At 44.4% G+C, this 26,414-nt stretch overlaps 2 protein-coding genes across 4 annotated transcripts in view; one reads left to right on the top strand and one right to left on the bottom strand.

The window, feature by feature from the left end:
- Window positions 1-392: 392 nt before the first annotated feature.
- Window positions 393-13,665, bottom strand: fbxl20 (F-box and leucine-rich repeat protein 20). The gene is made up of 15 exons (XM_076085624.1): window positions 13,340-13,665; window positions 9,893-9,954; window positions 9,053-9,107; window positions 8,836-8,910; window positions 8,578-8,672; window positions 8,372-8,440; window positions 8,195-8,290; window positions 7,891-8,017; window positions 7,043-7,117; window positions 6,252-6,382; window positions 5,747-5,807; window positions 5,545-5,589; window positions 5,402-5,458; window positions 5,068-5,280; window positions 393-3,637 (listed from the first exon to the last, which is right to left on the bottom strand). Exons 1-15 carry the CDS (start codon window positions 13,379-13,381, stop codon window positions 3,530-3,532), a joined length of 1,311 nt encoding a protein of 436 aa, XP_075941739.1. The 5' UTR covers window positions 13,382-13,665; the 3' UTR covers window positions 393-3,529.
- Window positions 13,666-15,826: 2,161 nt separating this feature from the next.
- The window catches only part of cdk12 (cyclin dependent kinase 12), a 34,541-nt gene continuing 23,953 nt past the window's right edge, over window positions 15,827-26,414 (top strand). For 2 of the 3 annotated variants that reach the window (XR_012952425.1, XM_076085601.1), the window contains exons 1-13: window positions 15,828-17,785; window positions 18,984-19,673; window positions 20,129-20,308; window positions 20,402-20,541; window positions 20,670-20,840; window positions 21,495-21,684; window positions 22,616-22,672; window positions 23,266-23,367; window positions 24,325-24,402; window positions 24,528-24,644; window positions 24,736-24,867; window positions 25,077-25,303; window positions 25,625-26,017. Coding sequence is in view for 2 of the 3 variants with exons in the window: in XM_076085601.1 (XP_075941716.1) it covers window positions 16,617-17,785; window positions 18,984-19,673; window positions 20,129-20,308; window positions 20,402-20,541; window positions 20,670-20,840; window positions 21,495-21,684; window positions 22,616-22,672; window positions 23,266-23,367; window positions 24,325-24,402; window positions 24,528-24,644; window positions 24,736-24,867; window positions 25,077-25,303; window positions 25,625-26,017 (3,646 nt within the window). In the remaining variant the exon portion in view is untranslated. Of the gene's footprint in view, window positions 17,786-18,983; window positions 19,674-20,128; window positions 20,309-20,401; window positions 20,542-20,669; window positions 20,841-21,494; window positions 21,685-22,615; window positions 22,673-23,265; window positions 23,368-24,324; window positions 24,403-24,527; window positions 24,645-24,735; window positions 24,868-25,076; window positions 25,304-25,624; window positions 26,018-26,414 lie in introns of all 3 variants that reach the window. The other variant, XM_076085602.1, reaches the window with a different exon arrangement.

Here is a 26,414-nt window from a genome sequence, read left to right on the forward strand (position 1 = left end):
ATTCAAGCATTTTTACAAACATCGCAAAGTGGTGTTTTGAAGAACAGCTACAATCAGACAGACATTATAAAACATAGTAGGACTGACCATAAAAATAATGTAAAAACTGACAGAATAATTTTCATGATGTCCTTCAAGTAAACAAAGTATCCTAGTCTAGGAACTGGTGGTTTACTCCACTTTACTCCTGAGTAAAGCAAATCCATTTGTCTCATTGAAAAGCTGAGAGATCCTGAGTCACCAAGCTGAGAGCTGAGATCAGACCAGCAGTGATGGAGGAATCACTACGACTGGCTCATGGCTGCCATCTGCTGCTCCGATAACGCTAAAAAACAACCGCTGGCCATAAAACAGAGAACAAGCTCAACACCAGAGTGAAAACCAGACAAGTCTTAATAATATAGGTATATATTTATTCATACGTACATATTCATTTATATCGGTTAATTGTAAAAAAAAAGAAGAAAAAAAGGAAAACATTTACAGTAATTATGTGAACTACAGTCATTGTCAAAACGTTTTTTTTGAAATTTCACAGGTGTCACTCTACCATGAACACACACACTGTAGATTCACCTCTTGCTCTCTGTCCTAATCCTCAACCTTACTCCAGTGTTTGGAACATGAAACAGGTGCGTAGTAGCTCGACTGACGTGTAAACTGGTGGAAGGTCTGACAGAAGGACAGAGGTGTTTGATACTGGGAGGAATAATGAGTCTGGAGTTTTGCTTTTGTAGAGCCTGTAGTGTATTTTGTACCATGAAAAGATATAAATAGCAGGATGTTTCTTTTTGTACATATAAAGCCATCAGGAGCAGGTGTTACTACCTGTGACCCTTTCAAAGTGTTTGGCTTGAAAGCACGCCAGCTGCTCTGATGACTCAGCCTGTGTCACGTACAGTGCCTGACGAGGGCAAGCAGGTTTTACAACCCTGGCTCACAGTCTAAATCCTACCACATTTCCTCTTTCTTCCAGTTAACCGTCTTAACCCCGGGGCACAGAGACAGAGTACATTAGATATCTCCGCCATTTTGACTCTTAGTTGTTCCCTAATCCCCCGTAAACCCCCAGTCAAACAAACAGATCCGACTGGATTAATCTGGATTCATCTCAGTTTATCCTGCCTGCCGTAGCCGTCATTGCCAATTTATGTCGTTTGATGTATTTGGACAGTGGTGCATTATGGGAGGGAAAAGCAAGGCATACAAAGCACGCATATAGGAGAAAAATCTGATTCTGCTAAAGTGGCACACAATGCCTGAACAGCCATCCCGAGACTTCTCCTTGATGGAAACATTCAATAAGTGGAACCTACATCATACATACATACATGACATCATGAACTCCTCCTCAACTCACAGTAAAAAAATCCAACTCAAATTTCAACATTTAGTTCAATTGCACTGGCGCCAACACTTCCCCCCCCTGGACAAAGGCTACACTCCGGACATTAAGTAACAATAAACTCTTAATGAAAACACAAACGGCATCAGATCAAAACAGAGGATTGGAAGAGGACTCAAACTCATCTTGGAGACACTGAACTCATGACTTCAAAAACACAGAGCAGGCGCAATCCAAACCACACCAAAACAGAAATGCAAAAGAAGAGAAAAGGTAGAGATCCAGAGGAAATCAGAAAGAAAAAGCAGTAAAAGACACATTTATAAAAGGAAACGGGACGAAAAAGAGACGCAGAATAAAGCAGGTGCGAGTGCAGGAGAGGATAATCAATAAGAAAAGGCTTCAATACTTCATAGGGCAGGGGGGGGGGGGGGGGGGGGGGGGGGGGCAATCCATTACAGCCCTCCGTTGTGACAGAAATCTTTCCATCATATCTGTCAGCAAGCCATAATTCAGATGACTTCCTCTTGTAGAGCCTCCGCCGGCCTGATCTGGTCTCTACCTTCGGCAGCGTCACTGGTCTCAGGCAGACGGAGGAGATCCCAGGGTGCAGGGTGTCCCACGCTGTAACTCCATCCCCTGCAAGGCCTCATAGGAGTTGAAGAGTTGCCGGATGCCGACATCAGGCGCATCCTCTCGCCGCTGCGCGTGGTTCACCAGTTCCTGGTCATCAGAACCGTCACCGACGCAAAAAAACAAGAGCAACTAAATGAAACCAAACTAACTGAAAAAAAGACTGATTGTTTTCAGTTGGCTTTTTCTTTCCATTGTTCTGGTCCGACATGAAATCATGTAGTCATGTCAGACTTTTAGTTTCTTTCCTGTCGTCTACATGAGCTTTTCACAGGCAAGCAGCAGTTATTCTGTCAAACTCCTGGTTAAGTTCTGGCTCATGCGGACAGTCCGAAGCTCCAGCACATACTGCAACACTGAAACAAGCATGTGTGAGCTTCGCCACAGTTCCCCCAGGAAGACCCAAAGACAGAAATCTCTGCCCCATCTCATATCATCATCTGTCGTTTTCGCTGGCGTCGATTCACGGACTCTATTTACAATTCGATTTTAAAAAACTAGAGGTGTTACATGCAACATTTGGCATCTTCTCGAGTCCCCACTCGCGAGTCTTAATTGGTGTCCATTTTTAGAAAAATATTTAAGTTTTTTTTTTCTTTTTTTTTCAGCATATTGAAGCTTCTGATTGTAACAGAGAGAGAGGTGAGGGTACAGGTGTAGCAAGCTCAGTGTCTGCATGAGGATTTGTATTCGTGTGTGTTAGTAAAATGCTAGTCTTAAATTCTGAGATGGCCGTTTGGTAAAGTGTCTTATCATTGCTTTACTGCAATAGGTGCAAATAGCTGCAAGTATGTTTTTCTTTTCTTTTTTTATATATATTATCACAAAACAGGACTTCTGCTGCGGTCTATGAGTTTGTTGAAGGTGTCGGCAGTTTACTGGCTCTATTGCTGCCCATCTTTTTGAAATAAACAGCCTGCAGGAAAAAGCTAACTGGGGTCTTTTACTCAAGTGGCGTTCCCGTCTAGAGGTAGCTGGTAAGTGACCTTCGACACCGAGGGAAGCATGTGTGAGAGGTTAAGAGGGATTTTTCAATATTTTGTTAAGAAACTGTAACTGTTACCGGTCTCAAAGTGCTAAATAGAAGCATGTGTCTCTCCCCTCAATAACAAAAGTATTTTTGATGAGAACATTATTTTTGTACTTCATTTGATGAAGACAGAGGTGCCCACACTTGATTTTTACATAACGCTCTTTGTAATACTGGTTTGGCCACTAAACACAGACCAGGAATGTTCTGACATTCTTCTAAGAGTTTATCTGTGTATGCAGGTGTGTCTGCATATCAGAAAGCCTGGTGTGTGTGTGTGTGTGCGTGTGTGTGTGTGTCCTGGAGAGATTCGGGAATGTTTTTTGGGAAAGTTACCCAAGACCATGTAGCGTGTTCTGGCTCTCTCCCTCTCTCTGCAGCTCCAAACAGGGGGGACACACCAGCATATACTCTATGACAGGGCGCCAAGAGGGGGACAGCAGGTCCGGGTTCAAGTGGCGGGCTGCGGGGAGCATGTACGAGGGACACGGGGAGTGGAAAGGGGGGTTGTTGTCTTTACATCATAGCAGGACACAGCAGCGGCAAAACCTCTGACGACTGCCCCCGACGGAGGGTGGTGGAGTGACGGGAGCGAAGTATGCATGCACTTTGATGTTAGGCAGATGGGTCTGTGGAGAGGAAAGGACAAATAGATGGAAATATGTTAATGGTTTAAAGAGACGGCATAAGATCCGCTCTCTTTGGACAGCGTGCTCCCTCACTGTTTGTATTTCACGCCTCAGTTTGGATTTATCACCTCTTGTGGGTGAAGCGGTGACTCAAACATCAGTTTTATTTGGACAAAAATGTATAAATCGATGACATCCGTTTGTAATGTTCTCCTCTGTTGCTTCTTAAATCAGCCTGATCATGTACATTTTCATAGAATAAAGGCTGCCCTGATCCCTGCGTGTTGTGCTCCACTTAAACTCTGCCTGCCTCATTTGGAGACTGTAGTGCTGCCCAGCAGCTATGCTCAATGCTCGTACATCATCATTGTTGTAAGACATCCTTTAGCCATCAGTGGCAGCCCTGAAAGCCATGCTGCTGTGTCATCGTTAATTCTATGTTGGGTTCAATTGATATCAACCGGACTCTTCAGGCAGATAGTTTGTTACTTTACACATCAAACGTCAACCTCTTCAAATGTCGTTAAGGAATTTGTATTTCCAACAAACCTTCATTAAGGAACTAAAATTAGCTTTGGGAGTTTCATGAACTAAAAAAAAAATAATAAAAAAAAAGTTTTTATGTTCACCAAAACATTGTGTGCGTCCTTGAGGAGAATTTCTTTCCAAAGCAGATTATTTGAAATCTGCTTTGTTTTTATGTTCACTTGCTTGCAGTCTTCCTCTCTACCTTTGCTCTACGTGTTGGTGAGCACCTTTCGCTTTCCAAGATCATTAATTCAGCTGACAGGTGTGTCCTATCAAGATTATTACACAGGACCACCTGTGGATTTTACATAATTAGGGCTACAGATATGCATTTTTTGGTCACACAGGATTCATCCGTGAAGAGAACACTTCTCCACAGTGCCAAACACAATCGGAGGTGTGCATTTGTACACTCTTTGAAGGTAAAGAAGTTGTGGAGGATCTGGGCTGGTTTGCGGTTATGAGGCTGATTGATGTACTGCCCAATTCTCAGAAAAACAACATATGAGAAAGCGTATGGCATTGCAGCAGACAGCATGCCCATAGAACACTCCCTCAAAACTTGTGACATCCGTTTCATGAAACTGCACTTTTAAGAGGCCTTTTTTACTGTGACCAGCCCAAGGCACACCTTTGTAATAATTGTGCTGTTAAATCGGCATCTTGATATGCCACACCTGTCAGGTGGATAGATTATCTTGGAAAAAGAAAAGTACTCACTAACACTGATTTTAACACATTTGGGACCGACATTTGAGAGGAATAAGTCTTTTGTGTGCATAGGAAAAGTCTCAGATCTTGTATTTTAGCTCCTGGAAATTGGGAGCAAAAAACAAGTGTATTTTTGATCAGTGTACATAAGAATCACCGCTTACTCACGGTTATCAGCCCACACAACTCACCCTTAGTCTCTTGATGCCAGCGCGGGTGATCTGCTGGCAGTCATAGAGCTCAATGCGATCCAGACTATGGCAGCTCTTCAGGTGCTCCAGCGAGGCGTCTGTGATCAGGGGGCAGTTGTCCAGCTCGATCACCTCCAGACGGTCGTGTGCACAGGGGCCGCTGCCGAGGTGTCTGATGCCGTCATCGGTGATCAGCTCACAGTGAGACAGACTCTACGGGAGTACCCACACAGGAGCTCCATTACTCAACTGTCTGCTAGAACAAGCTGTGATGCGGTGCTTGTAAATATCACAGGAGTGGCAGCCACACACACACACACACACACACACTCACCAGGACTTGCAAACGAGGGCAGTAGATCGACAGCTGGATGAGTGTTCCATCTGTGATCTGATGGAAAAAAGAAAAAGACAAACAAATGTCATAACTGCATACAACAGTGGAAAATGTATTTTGTTGCTTGGATTGTTTATTACCTGCACACATTCTTCTAAATCCATCTTTTCAAGCTCATGACAGTTCTACAACAGAGAAAGAGACAATAAACTGAGAGGCGCTTTGTTTTCAAGATGTTTTGGGACGGAAAAAAACAATGTGACGTGAAATTTAAATATTTAAAATCTGTAAGCATGAAGTCTTTGGGTTTGTATACAACCAATAAGTAGATGCCACACTCACCCTGGCTAATGTAGTGAAGCCCACATCTGTAAGCTGAGAGCAGCGAGCCACTTCTAATATTCTGAAAGAAGGAGAGGAGGAGAGAGTTACACAATCACTTAGAGTCTGTCACTTTTTGGGACTTTAACTGAAGCAGCAGCTCCAAAAAAATAAAAATAAATAAATAAATCTCTAAATGTAGCGAGAAAGTCACCAAGTCGGCAACACTAACAGCCCATCAATTCAGGCCTCCCTCCGAAGTCCCTCCCCCCAAAATGATCATTACTAACATGGCTATTGTTAGCACTCACAGCTGTCAAGCTAGCACTTCAGCATGCGGCCCAAATGAAATGACTGGACAGGCTTTTTACAGTCCTGTGACAGCTACCCGATTTTTTTATTTTGTCAGAGCATTTGTTTTATTGATTGTTGCTGGGGGGGTAAAAAGACAATTTCCACCGATATAACAAAAATGTGTCTAAGTCTATCTTTAAATGAGGATTTGTGTGGAGGCGTGTAAATTCACCTGAGGCGAGGGCAGTTCTGTCCCAGGGCGTGCAGGATGGCGTCTGTGATGTTGGCACAACCCGACACACAAAGAGACTGCAGGCGGTGACAACCCCGGCAAATTGTGATGAGGCCCTCATCTGTGATCTGCTGCTCACAGAGAAAGTTCAGTTTGTGTGTGTGTGTGTGTGTGTGGGAGGTCACTTACATCCACATCAAATGAGAGATGTGAAAACATACAAACTTTTAAAAGCAAAGTACAACTTTGACACAGTATATATATATATATATATATATTCATGTACTTTAATACCCAGCTTTCTTTTCTCATGCCTTTTCTGTTTTAAGTACTGCTCAAGAATACTCTGTGGAGATCAGGCAGAGGAGGAACAGGTGAGAAATAGCTAGGCAAGAGAAGAGGAAGAAGAGGAACTGGGACAACCGAGGAGGAGGATGGACAGATAAAGGAAAAGGAGGAGGATTAGAGAAGAATTCAGGTGGTGATGAAGGAGGGGGATTTTGGAGACGGGTAAAACCAGAGAAAATGAGCAGGCTTCACAGACTATTGGCATTCACAATGAGTTGTAGAGCACAACGTGTACCGAGTGCACATCAGCGTACACCCTGGAAAGTAACCAACAGTGTTCGTGTACTTTTATGCCAAAAGGTGCGGAGGCAAGGGTTTTATAACAACGTTTACAAAGAGAGATTTCATTTTTAACAATATGAAATTTGTCATTGAAATTGCAAAACAGTTGTGTTTTTCCAGACTGATTAGATACATCTTCTAGCCGTGTTGCCTGTACTTACTGAGCACGTCTGCAAGTTGAGTGTGACCAGCTCTGGACAGTAAGCCCCGATATGTTTCAGAGCCTCGTCCTCTAGCTGTGGGAGAGATTGACAGAGGAAAAATACAGTTATAAAATGTATAATAAAGCATACTAAGGTTACCCCAACAAGCCCCTATACTGTCACTGATATGAATACTGTAGTGTTGACTGTTGATAACAACATGATGCTATAAACGTTCACAATTGCTGTAAACAGTGTCCGGCACGCCGTTTCTCAGAAGCATCCTCTATTGCACAGGAAGTGATGCCTTTTATGTTTGCGATAGCAGCAGCTGTGTTTAATTGGTAAAGAAAATAAGAGGAACTTGGTAGTTAGTATGATGAATGTAGTTGTACTTGTATAGCTCTTTTCTAGTCTTCCAACCACTCATAGCGCTTTTACACTACATGTTATTCACCCATTCACACACTGATGGCAGGAGCTACCACGCAACGTGCATCAGTCAGGAATTATCTGAGCATCCACACACCGATGGCTTCTGGAGCAATTTAGGGTTAAGTGTGACATCGACGTGGACTAGAAGAGCCGGGGATCGAACCGCCGTTCTTCTGATTGAGGGACGACCCGCTAAGTGAATGGCCACTATGACGGAACGTACAAAACAAACGGTGTGTGTGTGTGTAGTGCAGCGTTAAGCAATAGGAACAGTGTGCCCAGGAAGTCACCAATGGACTAAAACAATTAAGTTCAACAAATCAAGCTGCTTTAAAATGTATCAGATAGAATTTTATACTCAATATGCACAAAGCACCTACACCGTTAGCCCTGGTCAGCATCTCCAGCTCATACTAAGCCCTTCAGCATACCTGTGTGCATCCCTTGAGGAAAAGGCCTTTGAGTCCTGGACAGCAACGCACCAGGGCCTGGATGCCATCCTTGGTGACCTGATCACACCAGGAGATGTTGAGCTGCTCCAGCAGGGGACAACCCTCACTGACAGGACGGAAAATTCAGAAAGAAAAAGATGGCAAAAGAAGAACAAGTCAATGAGGAGTTAAAGTACCTTGTGCTGTAGATTCAACAGATGGAATTAATGAGGGAAACGGATCTAAGGGGGGGGAATGTTGTAAACTCAGGTGAAGTATATATCGCAACGTCGCCGCTACACACCTGAGAGCTTTGAGTGACAGGTTGGTGATTGAGGTACAGGAGGCGAGGTCCAGGTGCTTCAGCTTTGGACAGAACTTACTGAGGCTATTACATGTGCTGCAGAAGAGAAAGACAATGAGCCCTTTTCAAGGAGAAGAGGCATGATGATACACTAGCATCCCAGAATAATGCACGTACCTGTCAGTGATCTTGGTGCAGCCGTTCAGACTAAGCAGCTCGATGTTCCTGCAGTTCTGAGAGAAAGTCCTACAGGGAGAAAAACAAACAGAACTTGCCGGTCTCTCTGTCTCTCTCTCTCTGTCTCTTTCTCTCTCTCTCTCTCTCTCTCCAGGGTCTGAAGTACAACAAGAACTTCTGTGAGGACAAGTCCTCGCCTTACTCACCTCAGGGCGCTGTCACCCACACCCAAGCAACCCCGCAGGCTCAGCTTCCTAAGGAACCCCCCACATCGCTTTGAGATGTTCTCCACCACCCGGCCCTGGAACCAAAACAATCCACTCAGCCTGCAGTATGTGCTTCCGAACATCTATTTAAAGCAATGACAGATCACAAGTGAAGGGTGAAGGGAAATGTACAAAGCAAAGACTTTACTCTCACCTCTACAGGTAAGAGTAAAGTAGTCGGAGATCAGATTTACTCACCTCAATGTCCCTCTGGAAGTCAAAGAGGTCGATTCGTTGCCAGTTGCTGCCATCCAAGGCCAGAACATTCCAGGACTGTGAGAAGGGAGGGAGAAGCAACGTTTAGGGCCAAGTTTGTTCTCAAACTTAGCACATACACACACTAAAACACACAGACACAAAACACATACAGTCACGCACACATGCATACACACACACCTTGTGAACACAGACTCACCCGTGAGACCTGGGCACAGCGACAGAGTGTCACCACATCCAGAAAGGAGAAGATTCTGGAAGACAGACAGGGACGGTTTAGAGACCCTGATCCCCGCTGCCAGAAGCTTCCTCTTTACACTAAACTGCCCAACTCTGCTTCGGCTTCCACTCGCAGCACAGGGGTAGTGAGTGAATCAGCTAATATTGTCTTTGACTGTAGGCAAGGAGAGATGTTTGCAAGATAGATGTGTTTACTCAAAGTGGGGTCCAGGCGAGGAAGACACGCAAACTGCTTCTTAGGAACAGAGGTGGAAACTTACTACAGGATCCCTCAATGCAGCAAAAACTGCATACGGGTTGAAGCGGGGATACAGTGAGTCCCAGCACAGCCTCACAGAGCAGGGCCCTGAACAGGCAGCTTGGCGGGCAAGGCCGAGGCTTGAGTTATGGCCTTCATTATCTGTTTGCTCAGGGGCTCTCTGTTCTTTTTGCCTGAATTCAATTTGAATGCAAGCATCTGTTTTTAATTATAGTTTTAGCATATGGGGGGGGAGTAGGGTGGTGAGAGGAAACTCGCATCCTGGTGGTTAGTTTAGTTGAAATATTTGCAAAAGGGCGAGTGTCATAATCGAGAGAAGGACAATGTTTGTGTGTGTGTGTGTGTGTGTGTGTGTGTGTGTGTGTGTGTGTGTGTGTGTGGGAGGAGGAGGATGGAATGCCAATTGTGCCTTTGCGTATGATTGGATGTGCTGATTGGGAGCAAAGGCAGGGAGGTGAGTGTGGAGAATGCAACATGCCATATTTGCTTTCAATAAAAAAAACAGGGATTCTGATTGAAGCGTTTTGAAATGTCACTCACCGTAGCAACAGCTCCTTAGGCAGCTTCTTATTGATGACCGCCTCGTCGCTATTTGTGAACATCTGAAAGGGTGCAGAAGATAACATCAGTCCTGGCAGTCCGCCTTAAACATAGCAGCATATAAACAAGGATAAATGATCTTAATCTTATCAGCGGAGATAGATTCAATGTCATGTCTTGGAAAACATGGGGGAACAGAAGATAAAGCAGCACAGGCAACTGGAAATTGTGTCTTCTAAGCAAGAATCAGCGGGAAGAGACTTTGTACTGTCGACTACAGAGCTCTGCTTTCATGTTATCTTCTCCGCCTGCTTATGCTCCCCATACCTCCTCGGTTGTTTACACTGTTGAGTTGACACCACATCAGCATGTACTGAGAATGTACACTGGAGTTAGTTAGAATGCATTCTCGTGACTCTGAGACAAATCGCTCCAGATTCTGCAAACGGCTAATTGATTTCAACATGAACAACTGCACGTCGTGTGAGTGCAAATACTCGGCTATAATCCACAGAAAACGCCACAGTACACAAAGAGACGATACATTAGCATTTATTAAGACCAAGCTACTTAGATACACACGCACACGCACACACACACACACACACACTTAATGAGGACTCCATGGTTCCCATAATTTGTGGGAAATAATGCTCTGCTGTAAAATGTAAGACGTTAAGACGATGACATTCGGGTGCAAAGGCAAATGAAGCAACATCTGGCCAAATCCGTTTTCCTCCATAGATTTAGAAAGATAAATCCAAACCAGAGACGGGGTAATTGAGGGGTGGGGGCTTTAGTGTGTAAATAAAAAGTGCACGTGCTATTTACAAGAGACAAACATCTGCGACAAAATCAACAAGGAATTTGCATGTCCTTATTTGCACTTTGCTACAAATATGAAGCATTCATGATTCCAAAATCTTGTTTTTAAACTAAATAAATAAATCACGGGTGCTAAAAGAGTTTACAGTGAGGCCATTTTAATTGTGGGCGTTCATCCTAAAACCACATGCACAATAGCTTCAGATTTTGACTTACACACTTAAACAAACCTATTCATCAGCACATAAAAACAAACTGACAGTTCTGCCTGTTTAGAAACTCAGTCAGTTCTGGGTCAAAAGCCTCTCTATGTCTCTCTGTTAAACACACACACACACACACACACACACACACACACACACACACACACACACACACACACACACACACACACACACACACACACACACACACACACACACACACACACACACACACACACACACACACACACACACACACACACACACACACACACACACACACACACACACACACACACACACACAGCTGTCTATGCAGGGGCTGCCTGCCAGCGCAGACGTGTAACATTTTTAGGGAGAAGGGACAGACATTTCACATTTGGATTTGGGGCAAACTGACTGACAGCTCGGCCTCCACAGCGCTACTTTCTGGCCAAATAATCCAGGGCCATTTCTAAAGAACCAGATGAGCATGGTCACCGGGCATACACTGTTCCCTTTTGTAATCCAACATAAAATGAACCCGACACTGCATGAATGTGAGCATTATGTTTTCTCCACTGGTCAGCTATAGTCAGTGAAGCGGGCCAGGCAGGAGGTAAAAAGATGGGTGAGCTATAACCTCCAGCTTGAGATTATTGTAAAGCAAAACAAAAAGTGCTCATATTTTTTGAAAATTGAAATTTGTTTTTCTTCTGAAAAGACCCAATTCCTCATATTAAATCTATATATCAGTTTGATACTTGTAACTGTGATTTCCATGATGAGTTATGATTGAATCAGTGCCTAAATTTGGTTTAGGTATTTCATTTATCCTTCCGTACATCCACAGATGTAGTTAAGGACAACTAATAAATTAAATAACTAAGAGATAATTAAAAGCAATTAAAAGATTGTTTTTCTGCCTACAGGTTAAACTGCTTCAACAAGTCTTACGTCAAACGCCCAACTATACACAACGTAGTTGTAATGTCAGTCACAATATGGTTATTATTTACACATCAGAGGGCTGTAGTCTTTTTGTTTAAGGCTGGTATACAACAGGACATTTTTGGAAATATATTGTTAATCTCAGGCCTCTTACAATAGCTTTCTGGACTAACTCTGGTCTACTGAAACAAGCCAGTATGATGTATTGTGTTTTTATCCTATATCCTTTTTAAGTGCATGAGTAGATTGTATATATTTTCCATCAATAAAAAAATCAACAAAGTGATAATTAGCACTGTCCCTGACAAATAAACTAAGAAAGGAAAACTACATGTTTACATTTCAAACACCGTATATTAGGCCTACATCTTATTCTCCACGATGACAAAATCAGTATAGTACATGCAACTTCAATATTTCAAAGATAAAAAAAATGTAAAACAAAAAAAATACATGATTTTTATTTTGAAGTCAAGGTCGCCACTTCCGGTTCCCCCCTGGCCTAAATCCGCTTAGCTTGACACAGCAGCTCTACCGCAGCTGTCGGGCCAGAAGGTAACGGCCTGAATCTTCTGAGTCGTCAGCTGTTGCACCGTTAAAAATAAATAAAACCACACACACAAATCCCACACTAGCAGGGGATTAAACAGCACCAAGTGATTATAGGCTACACAGCCCAATGTCACCGACCGGATGCGTTTGGGTGCTAGTGTTCACCAAAATATTCAGCTACGCTTGCGGATGCGACACAAACTTTACACACAATGGTAAATACTACAAAGCAACACCCCCGTAGCCTGTGCGTGTGGACATGTAGCCCTCTTGCTATCACTACAGGTTATGGTGGATGCTACACGGTGGCAGCCTGGGCCCATTTGTTGATCGTTTATGTGCTAACACGGTCGTGACCCGAGGCCCCCCCCCCCCCCCCCAACAACCGCAGCGGCCGTGGATATGCACAACAATCCGACTCGTCAGACAACTCCCTCAAAAAAAAAAAAAAAAAAAGTCGTATTATAATCACACCCCGGTAGATATGAGGACATCTATTAAACCGCTTATTAGAAAAGTGAAGTCAACCAATTCCCTTTCTTAAATATGTAAACGTGAGCAGGAGCTGTCCTCGGCGTGCTCTATGTAGCCTCAGCGTCTTTGTTTTGACGGCGCAATGTGAAACGAGGAAAACATTTTTTCGGGACCTTTAAAAACGCTCCATTTAAAATCAACAACAACGCGATGGGTTCAGTGGTAAACACCCACGTGTGTCTTAAATGAAATAGGCCGTGCTTAAACTACGCTGTTCTAACAAAAACAGCGTTTGACCTAATCCCAAACATTGACTGCGGAAGCTGCATCCACAGCCTCACCATAAGCGCAGTTTAACAATAAATACAGCGACAGTCACCGTGTAGGCCCGTATCCTAACGTGTTTAACTGCTACGTTGAATGTGTGTCAATGGCTGTCAGGTTATATTGATGGTCAGCTCACCTCAAACCGGCTCCGCGAGACTCCATTTACCTCCTTCCCCATGTCGGACGCTGGTTACCGACTCAATGAATTCGGTGTAGGCGAAGTAAAATGCAGATACGGGCCCTCTTTCTTCCGAGTCCCCTCCACGACTATCATGCTACCGTCCTGTCGGGTAGCTTCCCGAGGGGCGATGTCGTTGTTTTTTCGGACTGTAAAAACAAACGGCGAGACGTCTCCTTTCAGATAAAATAAGAGCTCCAGGCAGCAGACATCCAATAAGCCACTTCTCTTATCTGCTCGCTGCACCCTCACCTCCTCCTCCTCCCCCTATAGGCTACAGCTTTCCATCCATCCACACAATAGCCCGACAGGAATAGGACCTGGCAGCCTAAAATGGAGCTGGTTCTACGTCTACATCACTTAAAAAATAAAATAATATAATGAAATTGCGCTGATGTGTGTATTGGCCAAACAAAAAAAAAAAAAAAAACGAAGTCATGGCCTTAAGGTACTTAATTGGCTTAACTCGGGTGTAAAGATAAATATCAAAGTGGGGTCCCAAGATTTTGACAGCGTAACACGAATATCTGGTAAGAGGCCACAGGTTTCAGGGCTAGATAGGATTTACAATTCATTTAAAAAAGTCTTATCCCAGGTTTTGGCAGATTTTGACACCACCCAAACAAAGAGGCCAGTTAGGATATGTGATATAGCCTACATAGTCGATCCCTTCCCTCATATAGCCTACTTGAATTAACAAATAATCTATTTAAGGATATGAATGTCTAATATGAGTAATGTCCACTTGAAGGCCCTATGATTTAAGTGTGGGTCATGCGTTCATCATCTTGGTCACAACAGGATTCGTGTACTATAACGTACACAGAAGCGGAGGGCTTGTCCCCTTATGACACGTCAACCATTGAAATGCGTATTAACTCGATTGCATTGCATTAATTGTTGTAAAACAACTGTAACTTTTTTCTTTGCTGTGGGAAACGCGACTTCCTGGTTCGTGAACCACGCCCCAGTTTGACAGGGGATCCAATCAACATCCAGGGCGGTTGCTCGTCATACTGCGTCATCACACTGTGGAACACACGCTTGAAAACAGTGCAATGTCGTCTGGAGTGCCACAATAAAATGTATCTGAGGGGACTTTTTAAAATGGTATTGCTAGCGTCTTTCCCTATCTTTGAAAAAGTTTAAATCTATTTTTAATGCTTTTTGATGGAAACACCAACTACAGTAATTGTAGGCTATAATTGTTGCTCCAGGCTAAACTAGTATGTATAAATACAAGTTTGATTAAAATAAATAGTATGCAATATATGTTTCATCACACACTGATTTTATTTCCATTTATGGTGCTGAGCTGACAGAACACTCTTGTTATTGTAATCTATCCTACAGCATTTAAATGTTGTCACCCTATGTATGTATTTATTTGCATTTAGAGTCATTAAGATGAGTTTCCCACTAGCCTGCAGCTACTTGGTAAGTTCAAAGCATACAGTGAGATGCCATGCTTGGTTTTTGCCCCTTGAATATAAGGCCCAGCTAAAACAGCACAAATCCAGAACCGGAAGAACAGGTGTGGGAAGTTTGACTCCAGTTATGATTCTTATCAACTTGACTTACTTTATAAAGCTCACTTTATGAAGTACTCAGAAAACACTAATTAGCTTGCTTTATATTGTATATTCCTTGTTCAACTAATCTTAACATATTATTTTTACAAAAACAACTTGAACTCCTTGTGACTGGAGACCAACATAAACAGATGCTTTTGTCACATAGTACACAATCCTTTGTTGAATAGGTACAATACCAAAAAATTGCCTCATACAATGCCACACATTTTCCACTCTATAACACTCTACAATTTGTCTACCTCGAGCAGAGTGACGGACGGCAGAGACATATGGTGCTGACGTGGCTCCAACTGCCTTTTCAGCTGCTTGGATTTGCACATATCAACCTGTTTGTATTTATGATGCTTGGGCTACTGTAAATGTACTGTGTTTACATTTGTGGCATTCTGTGCATTTCTGTTTTTTACACCTTATTGATAATCTTTATTGATTATAGTGTTTATTTACACTCTATTGCACATTACCACTTTGTACTGTAACTCCTGCACAACAATTTTCCTCCAACAACATTCCTAAACAAATGATCAATAAGCAAAGACCAGATGACACAGCTTGGAGCTGTCAGGGCCCCAGGACAGTTGCCCATTTTGCCTGTTGGTAATCCAGCTTTTCCATGTTTAAAATGTAAAACCCACCATGATCCCGATACTTCCATCTCTGTGGGTCTAACGCCGTGTGTTATCTCATTTCAAATGAAAATCCGGTAATACTTCAATGTTGTTCTGGATTTTATTTTATTTTTTACATTTTGCCGTTGCTGGCGCGGGACCACGAGTACAGGAGGCGGGCTATGTGTTGTGATAGGTCGTTGCTATGATACGACCAAGATTGACAGTGTTCCGGTTTCCGGTTCATTCTGCTGTGCGAAGTTGCTAGTCACAGGAGCCACAATGGCGTTTGTAGTCTCCTTCAGATAGGGCTGTGGATGATATTAAATCCACTAGCATCGCCCTAAATATAGGCCTGGTTGATTCCCAGAGCCATTGATAATAAACTGGAACATCTACTGCACACGAAAATACTATCATTTCTAAACAATATTGACTTTATAGGGGATAAAACTTACATTAAAGGGAACATGTAAACAGCACCAACCGGGTCAAGTTTTCATTTTGTTCGAGAAACGAGCGTCTTCTAATGAAGGCATTTGCTTGTTTCTGAATGCTAAGATCGTAATTCTGTGGAATAAAAGCACCTTTACTTAACTTGGCACTGGACAAGGACACCTTTCACAAAGGGACTTTTTCTTTTTTACGAGTCAGCTCGCTAACAGCCGAGCATTAGCTAGCGGTGCTAGCTAAATTGAGACGGAGACGACACCACAATGCTCCGATGTTCGGTTGGAATCTTTTTCAGTGACTGACTAATTCACAGTACATACTCTACAGTACTGGACAACCACCCTGGCGTTTTTCTGCTTTGTCGAACTATGTTGGCGATCTCAATGGAATGAATCGGCGTTGAGGAGGACTGGACGTGAGCGGCCTGGTGTGTTGATTTTGTTTATTTTCTTGCTGTTTCTGCTTAGTAATTTAACACTTTTGTTGGGGATTTGGAGGAGCTCTACTGTTCCCCTGTGAATGAATTGCCTGGACCACCGAGGCCCAGTCGCAGCTGAGGTACCGACGCCGGCGTGAGGGATGCCTGGGTCGGACCGACACCATGGGACCAAGAGGAAGCCGGAATCTAGCAATGTGCTACACCAGACCCAGGCCTCGACCCATACCTCTGCGGGAGAAAAGACGAGCAAGGACGGCAAGGTGCAGTTAAAATCTTCAATGTCCTCTTCCAAACGCAAACGGCATAAATCAACCAAACATAATCGGGAATTGTCGGCGGCACCGAGACCCGAAAATGATACCCTCTGCGATACGGCGCCACCTGGTGTCCACACGGTGAAGCCTCTGGTGGAGTACGATGATATCAGCTCCGACTCAGACACTTTTTCAGACCCACCGTCCTCAAGGCCCTCTGAGAGGGGGGGCGGGGACCGACTGGAGCCCTCACCAGACTACGAAGAGGACGACGTCGGCTTAGAGGCTGACGGTAGAGAGAACAGGGGCCACAGACACTGCCGAAAAAAGTCCAAGGACCCGAATAAAGTTAAAGACGCTGGGAATGGAGAACGTGGGTACAAGAAAAAGAATAGCAAAGACCGCGAGAAGGGGAGTGCTGGAAAGAGCAAGGAGAAGGCTGCGTCCTCAGGGCCCTCATCCAAACGCCAGGTCCAGCCAGAGGGTGACTCTAAACGTGGGGAGCTGATGCTCTCCACCCAGGTACAGCCTGTAGCCAGTGTAGGTAGCACTACCTCCTCCACGTCCTCATCTCGCAGCAAGGAGAGCAGCCGCTCAGGGAAGTCTCGCAAAGAAAAGCAACAACGGAGAGAGGGCGGAGGGGAGGGCAGCCGCAGCACCTCCCAGAGGAACCGAGCAGACAGAAGCCACCGCAAGTCCTCCAAGAGCCACAAGGCGAGCCCCAAGGGCAAGGCTGCGGTTAGGGGAAGCCCTCGCAGGAAGGGCACCAGCTCTGCTCTCTCGCCCAGTCCCAGAAGAGGGGCTGGCAGCGAGAGTCCACAGGGCAGTGGGTATGGGCAGCAGGGGGATGACAGCTACTCCAGACGGAGGGTGGCCCAGCAGAGCCCCAATCCTTACGGGGATATGTCCCGCCGCAGTAGGCAGAGATCAGACAGCCCGTACGGCAGCAGACACAGGTCTTCAAGCTATGAGAGGGACAGCAGCCCCTACTCGAGGAGACGCTCCAACAGCCCCTACGGCGCCCGCCGGTCCTCCAGCACCAGCCCCATGTCACGGTGAGTATATGACAGCTTTATAATAGTGGGGAATATTTCTATAGTTTACACTGAGACACGCATGTTGATAGAGTAAGAGTAGAATATCAGAGGCCATTAACTGTGTGTCATGGTACAAAAGGCCAATCTACCCATTGAGACATATTTAGTAGTATTTTTACATAGTATGACATGTCTTGACATTTTATTATCAAAGCAACCTGCATTGTAAGTGTAAAATCAGGCAGACTGGTTGAACTTGCAGAGGCCTTCTCAGGCCAGCAACATATTTGCTGCTTGTAGACCCTTAATGACATTGACAAAACCCCGATGGGGAGAAAATGAAAGGATGGAGGTCGTGTCAAGACAGGCAGGTGTTAAAACAGTTTAACAACAAAATGCAAGAGCTATGGCAACTAGGAGAAGGTTGGGGCACAGCAACCATGGTCTGTGCCTTTACTGTAATCATCAGAGACTTTTGCATTTATGATTACATTTAGATTTAAGCCACTGTTCTCTTTCAAAGTAAAGGCAATTAAAAAAAACTGGCACCTGGTGGTGAGAACACATTTTTCCACATTGTAAACGCATAATAAGAATCATTTATGATTAGTGTATAATACCATGGTCATACTTTTTCCACATCATAGAAAGCCAGTCATCATTTCCACGTTTGGTTGAAGTATAGCTGCACCGTGTGAGCTAGAATTTAAATGCACATTGGACAGATTATAATTTGTACTAGCAGAATAATGGAGCCCTATTTAGTGTGGGAATGTTTTTAAAAATTCATAGTTTCTTAACTACTTTGTCTGGTTATTCAAACATTTCCTTGTATTTATTTTGTGGGTAACAGTGGCGTCTATCTGTGACTGGAATGGAGTCAAAGCAAACGTTAACTAGCACATTACACAGGGAACAAGCTGTATTGCTTCAGACTTTATCAAAATGTAGGATTCAACCTTTACTTCGGTTTTGACAAACAGTTGTTTTGGCCTTTTTTGGCCTATATAAACTTTGTTACATCCCATATTAAAAGGTCTCATGGTTTCATTTTCATTATGTTTGATCAACAGCCATTTTATGTAGTCTGGTGGGTAGTGAGTTTACTTCCCACTCTGTTCCTTTTTAAAAAAGTTTTCAAAAGAATGCAACATGTTGTATGATAATCTCTGACTACAGGAAGATAAAATATAAAAAATGTATTTCTTTAATATAGCCGCTCTGGCCGCTCCAGGAGTCGTTCCCCTCTGCACTACTCGTCTTCTCGTCGCTCCGCCTCCCGTTCCCGTAGCAAGAGGCATGCTTCCTCTGTTGCAGCGGGGGCCAGCTCCCACAGCAGCCGACCAACCAGCCGCTCCCCTCCCTCCTCCCGCCTGCCACTTAACTCCAGCCTGGGAGCAGAGCTGAGCCGCAGGAAGAAGGAACGGCAGGCTGCTGAGGCGGCTGCCCGTGCTAGTTGTGGTGGTGCTTCTACTCCTCCTCCGCCGGCACCGCCACGTAAATCTGCAGGCTCCTCCTCCTTGCGGCCTACTAAAGCCGCGGCTCCCCAGCCAGAAAGAGACTCGGCAGCAGCAGAACCTCTGCCCCCACCACCTGTGCCGTTACCCCAGGATACTCCTGGTGGTGAAGATCCGGTTACTGCACCTCTACCTTCCTCTTCCGCCTCCTCTCCTGCACCTCCTCAGCCCTCTCCTCCTGTGCCACCCGCTCCAGCCACCCAGATTCCACCCCTGCCACCTCAGGCAGAAGCAACTATCCAGCCTCCTACACCCTCAACCACATCCCAGGCCCCATCGCCAGCTCCGGTTCCTACACGCAGCCCTGTCCGCCAGATCCCGCTCCACAAGACGTCGACTCTTCCTCTCCTGCCTTTACCACCCGCACTGCTGGGAAACGCTCAGGACAGGTGAGTACCCCCAACAGGGATACAGACCGACAGAAACAGTCACACTGGACACTAACAGGGTTGGAAATTAGCACCAGCCACCAGCCAAAAGGATTCTGGAGGTTTTGAAATCCACCAGCCACAGTGGCAGGACATAAGAAGTAAATTTCCAGCACTGGTGTTAATGCGTCCGCATCTCTTATACGGAGGTCACATTTTGTACAACTTTCATCTGTGCTCTTAAAATATAGCCCACACAACATGCATCATAATACACCGCTGAAGTCCCCACTTTTCTCTTTTGTTTTTATTCCATCATTATCACTCATCGGTATTATTTCTGCCTCCTGTGTTAGGTGTTAGTTTATTATAAGTCTCATACTACAAACAATTTAGTACATATTGAATATTTGCTTCTCCTGTCTCTTTAATCAATTATACGTTTCTCTAAATGTCTTTGTGTTTTGCACCATCAGTCCAAAGAAGTCCACCCCTCCTCAGAGGCCATCCAGGAAGGAGAAGGAAGTCCGCAGCCGGCCATCACTCACTGACCTTCCTTTACCGCCCACCCTACCCGGAGGTGACTCGTCACCCCCACAGTTCCCCATCCACCAGGCCCCACCGCTACCCCAGGCAGTCCTCAAGAAGAGACCAAAGTCAGTTTCTGCTATTACTCACCCACTTCCAATCTTCTTCTCCTAAATCCCACATTGAGTAAAATCTCATTTTTTGTTTTTGTTGCTTTGCAGGATTTGCTGCCCGCGCTATGGTGAGCGCAAACATACCCAGAGCGACTGGGGCAAACGCTGCGTAGATAAGTTTGATATAATTGGCATCATAGGGGAAGGCACCTACGGGCAAGTGTACAAGGCCAAGGACAAAGACACTGGTAAGGGAATATTATCTGCACTTAAGTCACTGTAGTACTCATGTGTTTTATGTTCAAACAAGCAGAGGCAGAATTCACATTGACAGATTTTTCTAAATACTTTTTTTTTTTTTTTTTGAACATGACAGGTGAGCTGGTGGCTTTGAAGAAAGTGCGATTGGACAATGAAAAGGAGGGTTTCCCCATCACAGCCATTAGAGAGATCAAGATCTTGCGGCAGCTCAAGCACCGCAGTGTTGTCAACATGAAGGAGATAGTCACTGACAAGCAGGATGCACTTGACTTTAAAAAGGACAGAGGTAAGTGGGTTAGATATTATCTGCCAGGACTGGGTAAATGAAAAAACGACAGTGCTACTCGACTGCTGTGACTGACGGGAACTTTCCCACGTGTTGCTGTAATCTGTGTCACTATTGAAACCCTCAGCTGTGAGCTGTAGCATGTCCGAAAGAAGGGCCGTCACGGTGTGGATTTTCTCCCACCGCTGTTGTGCACATTGCTCAGGGCTGCAGTGATAATCGCAGGATAAATGATAACGATGAAAACTATGTAAAATACAGAACTGTGAGAATACCATGCGTTTTAAAAACCACATACTTGTTTGATGCAAAACCACGACAGTGTCCAAAAGACAAATTACTACATATATTAGATGCTGTAAGTTGAAACTCAAACTCTTAAATTCATCTGCATTTAAAAGTATCAAATCATAGACGATCTAAGCTTAATAGATTGGGAATCAGATCAACTTTAAATCGCAGTGTATCAGGCTGTAGACCTTAAATATTTAATTATCTAGTATAGTAGTATGACGAAGTTATAAATATGCATGGGAAATAGTTTTTTTTTCTTATTTAACTGGCATACAATACACATCTCTAACCTTGAGACTTGGGGTTCGTGAGTGTATGTTGTGTTTCTGGTTTCTAAATAGACCGTCCCTCTGTATTTAGGTGCTTTTTACCTGGTGTTTGAGTACATGGACCACGACCTGATGGGCCTGCTGGAGTCGGGCCTGGTCCAGTTCTCCCATGAGCACGTCCGCAGCTTCATGCGCCAGCTGATGGAGGGTCTGGACTACTGCCACAAGAACAACTTCCTGCACAGAGACATCAAATGCTCCAACATACTGCTCAACAACAGGTAAAGAACAGTAGAAGAAGGAGTGAAATATTGAAGTGTCCTTTATGTAGACTGTTGGTTTTTGGTTAATTTGCAGTTGCAGCTAGGATTCAGTTGATTAGCAGTAAAAGCGGTTTCAGGGGAATTTTCATGCCTCAGTATGGCCTACAGTCTACTTTGTTTGTTTCACTAACCTGATCCCCTTTTGTAAACTGACTTTAACAATATCAGCTATAATGCAGCACATCAGCAACTTGGAAAACATTCCTGCTGATGATTTAAATGCAGCTGTACTCTGTAAATACTGTGAACTCAAAAGACCAAAAGCAGTCAAACGCTAACTTTAATGGTCGGAATGCAAGAATTTCAAAGTGTGTCAGCAGCAAAGCTAATTACTTTGCCACTAACTGGCGCTGCAAATTACAGCAATGAAAGGAGTACAGCAACGTCTAACATATGCTTGCTCAGTACAGAACTGCAAACATTTCGGGATGCAAGGGGAAGCTAAACAAGCTGCAATAGCTAAGATGCTAATAAAAAGTAGCTGAATTGTGGGTTGTGCTGTGAAATGGAGCACTTAAGAGACACACTGCTGCTATACAACTGACTGAAAATAGATCCGTTTAGTCTGGACATTTGTTGAGTTTGAACACTCACTCTACCTTCTCAAAGTGCAGCGTATGTTTTTCCATCAGTTACAATGTTGGTGAACTAATTCTTGTATCAGTATTTAACCTGAATCACACAAAAGAGGGGAACAAAGGATTTGGATATTTCCAGCAATCACAAGTTTCATAATTTTGTTTTGTTTGAATGCAAACTAGTTATTCAAAAACGTCCTGCCTGGCTCAGTCAGATGAGCCGAGTTACTGTCAGTCATTTATAGTTGTCCGGGCGTCTGTTCTCATGCTTGGTGGTGTTGCTGCTGATCTCTTTACGTTTCTTTGCACAGAGGTCAGATCAAACTGGCTGACTTTGGTTTGGCTCGGCTTTACAGTTCAGAGGAAAGGTAAGACATTACATTACATCATTACATTACAGTCATTTAGCAGACGCTTTTATCAAAAGCGACTTACAATAAGTGTATTCAACATCGGTTTTCGAGAGAACAACTAGTCACCAGAAGTCATAAGTGCGTCTCCTTTCTTCAAACAAGCATCTAAGAGCATAAACCAGAGCCAACGTACAGTGCAGAAACAAACGAATGCAATAAGTGCCACAAACTAATATGAAAACAATAAGTGCAATAAGCTAGTATGAATACAATAGATGCTAAGTAAGTGCTAAGTGGAAGGCTAAGGGTAGGCCTTCTTGAAGAGGTGAGTTTTCAGACACGAGTGTTTGTCATCTATATGGGGACCTCATCTGCTTGCTTGTGTAATTTAAGTACACGATTAAATGTGTCAATGGGTGATTGAAGCAGTAATAAAACCTCACTGTGAGCATGGAGTTACCTCTTAATTTACAATGACTCTCTGTCACAGTTGTCCTTCAGATGGATCCCCGTTAGTGAAAGCTGAAATGTTTGTGTTTGCTCTATGAAAGTGCACCGGGTCTCATTGTCCCCTCTCTTTCCTCCCCCCCCCCCCCCCCCCCCCCCAGTCGGCCGTACACTAATAAAGTAATCACACTATGGTATCGCCCCCCTGAACTCCTGCTGGGAGAGGAGAGATACTCTCCAGCCATTGATGTATGGAGCTGTGGGTGAGTACGACCTTTGTCATGATAGCACATCACTCATTCACACTCTCTTAACTTCCTCTGTCATACACTCACTCCTCCATTATATAATGTAGTGTAGGCTTCATGAACCCGTGTACATTTGGGATTATGTTTTGTTGGGTGATGCAACCTCTCGTTAATATTGGTCTAGTTGCTTTAACCCTTCACCGTTTTTGGAAAATAAGCACTAAATCATGACATTTTTTCATCTCTCTATCACTAAATCATTCTAAAAACAATACATGACGGAAAAAAGCTACATTGTGTGTGTTTTTGGAAAGGTTATTCTCAAATGATCTTTTGCCAGTGTGCACGTCTTCCTACTCAGTATCCTCCTGGTAGGTGAAAGCCTCCCACTCACCATGGTACACTGATACTGTAGTTTATATATTTGAGTTTTTATGGATTTGTTGAAAACTTCACAGAAGATATTGACGGACGGATGTATTTTTTCTGCCATGTAAACTAGACTAGAGGTTTGCAGCACACTGAGTAACTTTTTAATCCTGAAGCACCTTGGTCACTGAGAGGCTCACTCATTAGTTTTCACTTTATTTATTTGTCCCCTGTGTGCTCTGCTGTCAAACTTGAATTAAAGCAGAAGACTATTTTATGCAAATTGTTTGTAATTTAAACAGTATGTAAAAATAAAAACATTAACTCTGAACCTTTGCACCAGCAATATATTTCCATACAACTTCTACACTCTGTTTGTATTTCTATGCACTGCTTTGTCTTTGAGGGAAAGACTTTCTTCTATAAGATGTGCAGGATTGGAAATGTACAAATAAAATGTATTTACACAATCACAGTCTGACAGATTCTGTTTGGTATTCACACATTAAAACAGTTTATTAAACTTAGTTTCAGCTTGGTGAGTGGTAGTGTATCATTTTGTACTACTTCATTTTGTACTACTTCCATTCTGTCATGACTCAGGTGTATTCTGGGAGAGCTCTTTACCAAGAAGCCCATCTTCCAGGCTAACCAGGAGCTTCTACAGCTGGAGCTCATCAGGTAGGGCTGCCCTTTCCTGAGCAGAGCACCATCAGTTATAACTTCTGCTGCAACCTCTACACCCCAATGTCTCCGTTTCTTCATCTCTGAGCCCATCTTTGCCTTTCTCTTGTCCTTTCCCTCAGCCGTCTGTGCGGGAGCCCCTGTCCTGCAGCCTGGCCTGACGTCATTAAACTTCCCCTCTTCAACACCATGAAACCCAAGAAGCAGTACAGACGGCGGCTGCGGGAGGAGTTTGCCTTGTACGTAGCCATGCTGACCTTCCCCAAAGTAGCTGAGATCAACCCTGCGTCTGTTTCTACAGTTGAAAAAAATCTTTCCCCTTCTGCACAGTTTACCTTCTGCTGCCTTGGACTTGCTGGACCGAATGCTGACCCTCGACCCTGCGCGGCGCTGCTCATCGGAGCACGCTCTCAACAGTGACTTTCTGAGTAACGTTGAGCCCAGCAAGATGCCGCCGCCAGAGTCAGTAGCCCCATATCCTCCGATTCCACTTTTCATCTGTATAGTACCAGATATATAATAATGTTTTGTTTTCTTAATTGTAAGAGCTAGTGAAAAAGTATTTGAAGGGCGCACGTAATACTTTTCGTTGTTTAAACATCTTATTCAGTTCTTCTTCTCTAATAATTTCCTTTTTTCTTCGCGCGTCTGTCTCTCGACTGCGACTCCAGTCTTCCTCACCACCAGGACTGCCACGAGCTGTGGAGTAAGAAGCGACGACGTGCACGTCAGAGCGGGGTGCCCGAGGATGTGCCTGTGCCCAAAGTGCCCCGCAAGGATGCGACAGGGACCTCCAGCGGAGGGAACAGCCGGCCCCAAGCCCAAAGCCCGGCTGGAGTCCCACCGCCTCCACCAGGAAAGCCTCCCTCCTCGGCCAACTTAGAGAGTGAGTTGTCAGGTAACGACTGCCTCTCAAAACTATTAGCAGAAACACACGTGGACATAAGATGTGCAAAAATGCAAACTGGGAAAATTTGCAGATTTTGGTAACATTGATGGAATGTTAACCCAACTTAGGGAGCGCCCATACATGTCCTTGTTTTATGATTGTCCTATTATTACTGTAGTTATTTATTAATGTAGTAGGCTGGCATACTGTTGCACTGCTTGGAAATTAAAAAAGTAATTTGGAATTATTCAGAAGAAATGTTTATGCATCTTTTTGTTTATTGGTATTGCATTGTCATAGTTTGAATTGTTGCTGCGTGGATGTGTTCAGGCCTGGGAGTTGCTGCAGAGCAGTTGAACCAGACAGAGCTGGCGGTGCTGCTTAACCTCCTCCAGGGACAGACGGACCTCAGCCTGCCCCAGGTGGCTCAGCTTCTCAACCTCTCCAAACCAGAGACACTCAGCCAGTCGTTGTCTGCCCTCAGTGAAGCCTCTGACCACCAGGGGGCTCCAGAGGACCAGGCCCAGTCCGCAGCCAGGTCCCAGCCCCCAGAGCCGCCTCCCGAACCCCAGGAACTCTCTCCGCCATCCGGAGAGCCGCCACTCAGCCAGGAAGACCAGGCCAACCTGCTGGCTCTCATTTTGGGCCACATCATTAAGCCACAAACCGAGGAGCAAGGCGACGAGAGCAATGGCGTCCAATCAGAGGAGGCACTAATGCGCGGTTCGTCTGCCTCTACTACTGATCGCAAGGGCAAGTCCGGGTTTAGTCTCTAGAGGGTGGAAAGAAAGGGGGAACCAAGGTCAGTTGAAAATCACCGGGGACAGCAAGAATGAGGAGAGCAGGGCAGAGAACAAATAGAAGCGAACTGAGTTTCGTTATTCAAAATTCCTGTATACTCTTTATCAAATTCATTTCACTTTAGACTACCTGATGAAGTCAACAAAGTGATCAATTAACCAAATGAATTGGGTCATTAGTCGTGTCATGCATCCCCCAACCCCTTCTTTGATCCCTGACATTCCTCACACGCTCGCCACTGTCCCCTTCCTCCCCCCCACCTCGCATATTGAAAAATGCAGTACCTCGCCAAATGTCACTCAAGCGTTTGTAACCAGGC

This window comes from Anarhichas minor, unplaced genomic scaffold (genome assembly GCF_050575085.1).
Source record: "Anarhichas minor isolate MPS153535 unplaced genomic scaffold, ASM5057508v1 ptg000007l, whole genome shotgun sequence".
NCBI lineage: Eukaryota > Metazoa > Chordata > Actinopteri > Perciformes > Anarhichadidae > Anarhichas > Anarhichas minor.